Source organism: Chlamydotis macqueenii, chromosome 16 (genome assembly GCF_036417535.1).
Source record: "Chlamydotis macqueenii isolate bChlMac1 chromosome 16, bChlMac1.mat, whole genome shotgun sequence".
Lineage (NCBI taxonomy): Eukaryota > Metazoa > Chordata > Aves > Otidiformes > Otididae > Chlamydotis > Chlamydotis macqueenii.
Genome location: NC_141571.1, coordinates 16251772 through 16260656, shown reverse-complemented (window position 1 = coordinate 16260656; position 8885 = coordinate 16251772). Strand labels below are relative to the sequence as shown.

The following is an 8885-nucleotide window of genomic DNA, read 5'->3' as shown; positions in this document are numbered from 1 at the left end:
TATCTCATCTCTGCACGCAGGTTTGTTAATTCTGTCACGACTGATCTCTCCTGTGTTGTATTGAAACAACAGGGGACGCGAGGCGCTTCTTTGAAAACATTATATATATTTTTAATTTCGTGAGTGTTCTCAAACCAGGCTCCTACTGAGATAACTGCACAACAGCCACGATCATTACGTTATGAAAAATTATTTTAGCTCAAAGCTGTTTTTTAAAGCACAGTTGAAATAAATTCCTAAGATTTTGGCCAAGTTGACTCTCTTCTAATTATTCATATTTGTTACATTGAAAAATGCCTCTTATCTGTCTGCGGTTCTGCATCTTGTTGAATTACAGGCCCGTTTGTCACGTCCCCTCCTGCGGCGTTCAGCGCTCAGTTACTGGCCCCTTCTCAAGGTGACAGCGGTTAACGACGCCGTGTATAAACAGACGCGTGCTGTCGATGAGCGCTGGCAACAGCCTTCTGTGTTTCCAGGCCGGCGCAGCCGCGGCAAGGGCGCGCAGGAGGGTACACAAAAGGCGTCAAAACCAACCACGGCTTGCCGCGGGTCGGCCCGCGGGGGCTCTGGCCGCGCTCCCCCGCCCCGGGTGGCGGCAGCCCCGGCCGCCCCAGCGCCCGGCCCGGTGGCGGAGCTGCGGCCGGGAGCCGAGGTCCCCGCTTCACCCGCGGCCCCCCCGGGCCCGGCCGCCCCGCGGGGCAGCACCTCGGCCCCGGGGCTCCAGGCGCCCCCGCCACCCGGGGGGCGCTCCCCTCGCCCTGTTCTGCAGCCGGCAGCGCCCCCGGCCGCCCTCCCCCGCCTCCCCCGGTACAGCCAGGCCCCGCTCCGGCCCGGGGTTCCCCGGCCAGGCCGCTGCCGCAGGCCGGGCCCGCCGGGAGGCCTCGGGGCCGGGCCGGGGGCAGAGCAGGGTCCAGCCCCGGTGCCGTGGGGGGGGCCGTGGGGTGTCCCGTGGGGTCGGTACGTCCCGTGCACGCGGCTGCCGCCCGCCCCCCCGGGGCCCTGCCCTCTGCCCTCTGCCCTCTCCGGTCCGCAAGCGTCCCGGGGCTGTTTTGCGACAGTGCGGCGCCTTCCGCCCCTCGCTTTCCGGCAGCGGTCCTCCCGCCTCGCTTTCCGGCAGAGCGGCGCCGCCCCGGCTCGGCTGCGCTCCCTGCCTTACGGCACGCTGTCGCGCGGCCCCGGCAGTTGGCGGCGGTTTTCCGGTGGCGGGGCCCGGCCGGTGCCATGGACGTGGGGGAGCTGCTCAGCTACCAGGTGAGCGGCCCCGCGGCGGCTGCCGGGGCGGCGGCGGCGGGGCCCGGGCCGGCGGCGGCCCTGCGGAGCCTGCCCCGCCGCGCTCGGTGCGCTCTCCCGGGGCCCGGTTGCGGCGTCGCGAGGTGTTGGCCGCCTCTCCCGCGCCTCGGGGAAGCGGTGCCTCGGTGAGAGCCGGTGGCCGGGGCTGTTCGGGAGCGGGGCTCGGCCGGCGCCGCTCCTCCCGCGGCCTGCGCCCGTTCGTGCGGGGAAGCCTGTGCTTGTGTCACGGCTCGCGCCCTGCTTTTTCCTGCCTGCGCTAGAAACCCCGTTCAGTTTGACTTTTGCCGAAGTCTTCTGGAAAAGTTTCCCCTCTTATCGAAGTTTCCTTTCATCCCGTGAGCCAGTCTCCGCTCTCGACGCGCGCTCGTTGCCTCCTCGCCGTTTGGAGGCCAGGTTGTAAGCCAGTGTGCGGAACAGCGTATTTACTGTCACGAGAGCGGATCTGGCGTGTTCCCCTGGGGGTCGGGGAATGAGAACACTGGTTTGCAGTAAAGTTTGGATACTGTGCTGCGGTTTGTGCACGCGATGGTGTTGGCTTGTGCTTCGGTTCTCAGACGAACTGCAGCAGCGGCCTTTCCCTGCTGAATCGCTGGGCAGGAAAAGCCCTCCAGGGTGTTGTACGAAACCTAACCCTAAGTAACTGAGTAGAGGAGTTAGCAGACTTCTTAATTACTCCGTTTTACCCCGCCGTGGCTGGGGACACAGCTGGCACGGTTTCCTAACTAGCCAGCCCTGGGACAGATTACCCCGCCTGGCCCGTCCGTCCGTCGTGCTCTGGGTGTGAAGTGGGGACGGTGCTGGGTCAGGTCTGGCTGCTGGGAGGGAGAGTACTGTAAACTATGTGCTTGACTCTGTTCTGTTCTGTTTTCCATCTCTGTTTTCCTTTCCTCTGATGTTCTCTTAAACTGTTTGTCTCTCAACCCAAGAGTTTGGCCTTCTTTTCCTTCCCCGCTCTCCTCCCCAGCCCGCTGTGGGGGACAGTCGGGGAAGTGAGTGAGAGCCTGTGTGGTGTTTGAGCTGCTGAGTGGGGCTAAACCATGGCACAGGGAAAGAGGGAAAATTACCTTTGGGTTTGAGAAATTCCTCATCTTCTGTTCCCACTGGTGTGGGAATACTCTGGCGTACGGCTGTAAGAGTAGTCATCCTTTGAGAGCTGCCCTGGAGCCCTGCTTGCCTCAGCTCCAGGACGTTTTCTCCTGTGGATCGCTCTGACGTCCTCCCTCCTTCACCCGTTTGTGTGGTGCTTGCAGCACAGTCCTGCCGTTCCGAGATCTGCTCTACTTTTGTATTTCTCTACCTACTGGTTTTTCCGTGTTTTTTTTTTTTCAGTATCAAATTAGAATGATGATTTCTCAGGGTCTTTTAATTCTCTGGTCTTCGCCCCGGTTCTGGTTAATGATGCTGTCCTTTGCCTGTTCTGTGATGCGGTTTATACTTGAGGTGCAGAAAGGTAAACCTGTGCTGAACTTGTGTTTGTTGTAATTTTTTAACCAGGCTCTAGTTTGGGGTTTTGTTTCTTGGTTTTCCCCTCTCTCTGGAAATGTGAAGTCCGCACAGGATTCCCTTCCGCTTTGGAGGGAAATGCGCGTCCAGTTTGTTCTGGTCACTGGGATTTCTGCACGGCTTTCTCTTGGATGAGCTTTCGATACTGCGAGGAGGCTAGAGGTAAAGCAGTGCTGCTTAGCTGCTGGGTATTACAATTTTAATTTATTTTCTTGCTGCTCAAATTATTCTACGGCTTTCAACCAACTGCGGAAACTGTTCCTGAAGGGCTTGTGCTGGCTCTGCGCTCCTCTGAGCTCTCGCCCAAATAGAAATGGTCCCTGTGCCAGGAGGTGGGACAGCACTGCCGAGTGTTGGATGGCAGTGTCGCCGCATTCAGACCCCAGGATTAGGTAAAGGGAAGACGGGTGAAAGGAGTGGAGGAGCAGAGGGCAGATAAATAGCTCTGATTCTGAGAAAATGAGATTCCCTCTGTGGGGGCACTTTTGGCTGAAAGATAGAAGCAAACCACGGGTCTCGCTGCCTGCCATCCTGTGCGGGTCAGGCGTCTGCCGCGGCTCTGGGGCAGGCGAAGCCGTGCCCCTGTGCCCTTTTGGGAATGTGCGTCTTGTCCACTGAACGGGTAAACTGAGCATAGCCAGGCTTCTGTTGTGCCTGTGCCGCAGAGAGGGTGCCGACTTGCGCGTGGCAGATAAACGAAGCGAGTGTGGCTCGGGGCTGCACCCAGCTGGCGGGCTGCAGCTTCTGGGAGGAGGCGGCTCGGGCGGCGGCTCCTGACCCGCTCCGGTGCTGCCCGCTGTTGCGGGGCTAACCGCGCGTGGGCCCGGGCGCTTTCCTGCCGCGCGCTGGGGAGCGGCCGGCCCAGCGCCCTCATCCATCCCAGGGGCAGGGGTGGCGCCGGCTGTCAGACGAGCGGGCTGGATGATGGGTGGTGTGCGCCTCTGCTGCCTGATTTTAATCTCTTGCTGCAAATGAGTCCATCTTCTCAGCTTCCCTCAGCACATCCCCAAATAATTGCTTTTCTCTTACGTTGTTTTGAATTTGTCTCCTCTAAATGCCTAATCTGTGCCCTTGCTTAATCAAGGCGATGTTCTCCCTCGGTGCCAAACTTGGCACGGAAGATGTCGGGCGCTGCGCCACTGATTTAGCACCAAGTGTCTGTCAGAGTGGGAAAAGGAACCTCTTGCAACGAAAAATACAATTAAACGGCACCTGGCATTTTACACAGAGCTCAGGAATCCATAAACTTTATGTGTTGCTGCAAAACAGTTGCAGATGGTCTAAAGTGATGGTTAAATATCGCTGCTGCGCTGCCCGGAAAGGCTGCGCGCAGATCTCTGCGCCTGGTCTCCCGTTGCGGAGGGCAGTTGAGGGGACAAAGCCAACTCCCCTTCTTGTCTGAGACCTGTCGGTTGTCTCGGGAGGGAACGAGGGAGGTTAGTTTAATTCTCGTTAAGTGCAGATTTCTCCACTGTGAGTGATCAGTACAGACTGCTAGTTTTTAAACGGAATATTAGTAAAGTCCAACAAGAAAAGAAGCGGTAAATAACAGGATGAGGGCTGACTGCACGGAGCTGGGCGGTCTCTCCCCGCTGTTTGACTGGTTGGGAGCAGTTTGTGGAGAGATCTCTGCGTATCAGGGGAGGCACATCGTCGTTCCTGCTGGTACAGATGGTTTGCTGCAGGTTTGCAGCGCCGTGGATGCGCCCCGTGGCAGAGGCAGCCCCGCCGAGCGGGCTGATGGCGACTTTCGGCCGCGTTACCCTGCTGGCTCTCGTCCTGCCTGCGCGGAGCCGGCGGGCTGAGCCGCTGGCCCGCGGCGCTCTGCTCCGCTCCTGTCCGGGGCAGGGGAGGCCTCGTGCTACGGAACTCGCGTTGGCCCGCTGACGGGGCCGCGAGCGAACCTTTGCTGTGCTTTGTGGTGATCTTTGGCCCCCAGCCCGGCGCGCGTGCGAAGTCTGCCAGGGCGGGTCCCTGCCCCGCGCACCTCCCCGCGCGGGCCTGGCCGCGCTCCTCGGGGCGCTTTGGGGCCTAGCGAGCCCGTCTGGGGAGGACGGGGGTTCCTTCTCTCTGAAAGGAATGGTCTGTGTCCACACAGGTGCAGCGCACGTCTCTCATTCCATTTGCCTCTGTTTGCCCGCTTTTGGAGCTCTTGAGACCTCCTGAGGCTTCAGGGCGCTCCGGGCAGCAGTTCTTCCAGTTTTTAACACTCGGATCCCGCACCGTCTACACATGTCACGCCTCAGGAAGAAGGAAACCAATGGAAAGTAAGATTGATAGCGGCCTGGTTTACTGCAAATGGTGGAAACAAAATTACACAGTTAGTGAAGGTATCTCTGGAGATTTGGGCTTGCTTTCAGGAGTCCTGAGCTGACAGCTAACGTGTAGCGCTCTGCCGAGCAGCCTGCAGCCGGCTGAGATGTGGTCACAGAAGAAGCTGCATCGCTTATGAAGATTTATTTCAAGTTTCATTAACAAATAATTTCTGGGCGCCACAGTAACAAGGTTTCTTACAAAGCAGATGTCTTGGCAATATGAAACTCCGTTACGGGGACTTCTCTGAACCTTCCTGATGTCTGGAGAAGGCTGGAAGCAGTCAGTGGGCTGAGCGATTTGTCGGCAGATTCTGTGGGTGACTTCGTGTCGACACTGGTGTGCAGTCGCTGCTTTGAGGGACGCCGGGCAGGTGTTGTCCTCGGGTTTGGGACGCAACGTCTCTGGCCCGTGCCGCACACGGGGCGGGTGCTGTCGTCCCTGCTGCGCGGACCGGGGCAGGCCCCGCGTTACGTGTCCTGCACGCGCGAGGACCCGTGTGCGGCGCGTGTTCTGCAGGGGCCTGGCGCCCCGAGCCTGGGCCCGGCTGTGCCGGGGTGGGTGTGTCGGCGGCCGGAGCAAGTTCAGCTGAAGGCTGGGAGAGGAGCCGGAGGAGGATTCTTCCCTTGCCAGTCGCCGGCTTTTGTTTCCCTTATTGTATTTTTTAAGTGTCAGCTTTTTTTAAACCCTTTTGTATTCATTGGTTTTTGTGTGGTGATATCAGTGTTAGATTTAAATGGAAATATCTTCTGAATAAATTACTGTGAATGCGCTGCATTCAACGGGAACAAAATTAAGCTTAACTAACAAAACAATTTAAAAATGCTTTTCTTGTGCATTTTCTAATGGATTCCATCTTCTTGCCAAATGCACCTTAGCATGACCAAGTAAAAAACCCACAATTTATTTCTGAAATTATTAACTTTCCCTTTTCCACCAGAAAGCAAAACTTTGTGTAGATGTGTGTGAAGCTATGAAATGATTTAAATAAATGTATTTAGACACAATATATGTGTTTGCTTAGCAAAATGCACCAGTCTCCATGCAACAATGTACGTGCTTAATTCTTGCTGGTTGGTACCAGTCCTGCAGAAAATACAAATGCAAACCGAAGATGAAGATCAATGAGCAGAAGCTGATGCTTGCCTTAAATCAGCTGTTCGTGTTCAGCTGCGTCTCTCATGGAATGGGCAGAAACCCAGGAGTTTCACTTATGCCTTCATTTCTGAGTTTTAATAGTGCTGGTTGGAAAACTGCAATATTCTTAGCAAGGTTTTGCACAACGTCAATAACAAAAGGAAAAACCTTAATGCCCGCTTAATAGCGTTTGCCTGGGAATTCAATTACTGTCTATCGCAATGTGTTGGCAGCATTAATAATTGCACGCTGGGCACCTCCATAATTTATCATAATGATTTCTGTTATGTATTACAGAAGATTCCTCCCCCCGACAATCCATAAGTACAAAAAAGGATAAAATAATTTAGATTGAAACAGAGTGTGAATTCTGATAGCGGGGATTGTGTGCTCAGAGGAAATGGGGTTGGTTTCGCGATGGAGTTTTAATTGAGATTTTGTTCTGGTGATGCAGTCCCTTCCCACGGTACATTACTTTGCATCTGACAACCCACCGGCTCCCTCGCTCCCTCATTATGGCTGCAGTCTTTCGAGGCTTTTGTTCCTTTTTTAATGTTTAGAAACGAGAGCGAGGAGTGAGATTCTGACTCCCTAAACCAGGAGCGTCCAAGGCAAATCTTTAGCACTTTCTGCTGTAAATTTCAGGACTTCTTATGTCCCCAGTTTCTGTGTCCGTGTTTGAAACGTCAGTCTGCCAGAGGTGGTTTAGGATGACCTGAATGTTAGCGAGGAAGGACAGAGAGCCGTGTGCCATTAAGGGCGCTGAGTAAGGAATGCGTATTTAATTTACTGGCGGTTTTTCCTTAGGTGCCACTTACAAGAGCGCCTTTTTTCTTTTCTTTATTGGGTTGCTGATTGTTTGGGGAGGGTTTGAATTGCTGATTGTTGATGATGACACATTTGTTTCCAAAGGGATCTATGTGAATTTATACTTGAATGTATCTAGGAGATAAGTAATAAGAACCTACTTTAGAAAAAAACCCAACAGCTTAGGAAAAAAGCCAACCCAACCACAAAACCTTCCAAGCAAATAAATTTTTAATTTGAAAGAATCTCTGGGTATGCTTCTGCTTCACAGCTATCAAATTATGGGCTAACTGCTTTAAAAGTGCATGGGAGCACTTTAGGAGAGTTGTAAGTCAGGAATGCACCATCCGTCATGGAAACGGCAGAAAAGACGTAGGCAGAAAGGAGACAGATAGCCGGGTTTGCGCAGGTCTGACTGGGAGCAAGCATCTGGAGCTCTGATTTGTGCTAACGCGTTGTCTGGGAAACTTGCTTCTGCAGCTCCCTCAGAGCGCTTATAGCACAGTGACCCTGAGAACGCGGCAGTCGTGGTCAGGCTGCTGTCCGGTTTGCCTCTCGTTATAATTAACACTCCCGTGCTTTTCCGAGGGGTCTTTGGTTTGGTTTGGGTTTTTTACATCTCTCTGGAAAGCAGGGTCTTCTCAAGAGTGGAGCTTTCACGTTCTAGCTTTTCCTTTATATTGAAATGAGTAAATAAGCAATGGGTCTCTCGGCTGTGCAGAGAAGCAGTTGTGGCTGGTTTGCAGCGTGCGCATCGTAGCCGAATCCCAGCAGGATTGCTTTGTGAGCCTGTTGCCCTCTGGGGCCCTAAATTCCCTACCTGCTGGGGAGCTGGAAGTTCCCACCTTAACGCCCACACTCGCGCTGGATCTGCAGAGTGGCTCTGTCACCTCTTAGGTTCGGGAAGGCACGCTGCAACTCTTAGGGTTTTATGCAGAATCCCCCAAAGCAGAAGAGCGGGGTCTTCCTGCCACATCACATTTTATGAGACAGACTGGACAAATGCTAGAGCTGATGGGGTTACAAAATCGTCTTACCAGGCAACCTGAGCAGCTGAGAGAAAGAAAAAACATGTTTCTTATTGTTTTCATTATTCTTAACACACAGGCTCCTTTTAAATAGTAAAGAATTAAGCTTTGTTTTCCTGCAGTTATAGAGCGTGGAGTACTCCTGTTCCAGCTTGGTTGTCCTTCAAAAAATGTGAGAGACAAAATGTAATACCCTTGTAGTTTCTGAAGGGAGACAGTTTTTCCTTCCATTGCAGATGCTTTCATCCATTTTTGCCTAAATTAAAACATGAGATTAGGGTTAGCGGACTTTTTCTTGTCCTTGGCAAATTACCTTTAATTTTGGCAATTAAATAGAAATTGTGGAATAAAAGCAAACCATAAAGATTCAGCCACTGCTTAATCTGATGCCAAGCCCCTGCAGAGCTGCAGGAAGCAAGAGTACTCCTGTCCTGCGTGCTCTGACTTCAGCTCTGATCCTGTGGTCAGGTGTCGGGGAAGGTCGAGGTGAATTAGGATGCACACAAGGATTCAGTATCATCTCGTATACCGGGGGGGTGAAAAGTTATCTTTCCCTGCTGCCTGCTTCAGCACATTGGCCTTCTGTGGGTTAAACATGAGGTTGTCTCACCTGACCTGGCTGGTTCCAGAGCCCTCGGGGGGTCGGCTGCCACTGAGCAGGTCGGTCTGGCCTCTTCTTGTCTCTGAAGTACTAGTCTCTGCTGCCTACGGAGAGATTTTCCCGTGAGTCATGTTCATAGATCAAACAAGGTGGGATGTTGACATAGCTCTTGGCAGAGCCATTCATCTACTCATATGATGTTCCAC

General features: G+C 53.8%; 1 protein-coding gene across 2 annotated transcripts in view; it reads left to right on the top strand.

Annotated features, from left to right (window-relative positions):
* Window positions 1-1116: 1116 nt before the first annotated feature.
* The window catches only part of CTNNBL1 (catenin beta like 1), a 55857-nt gene continuing 48088 nt past the window's right edge, over window positions 1117-8885 (top strand). The window contains exon 1 of one of the 2 annotated variants that reach the window (XM_086760669.1): window positions 1117-1251. In XM_086760669.1, coding sequence (XP_086616795.1) covers window positions 1222-1251 — 30 coding nt within the window. In that variant the 5' untranslated portion in view covers window positions 1117-1221. The remainder of the gene's footprint in view (window positions 1252-8885) is intronic. The other variant, XR_015260337.1, reaches the window with a different exon arrangement.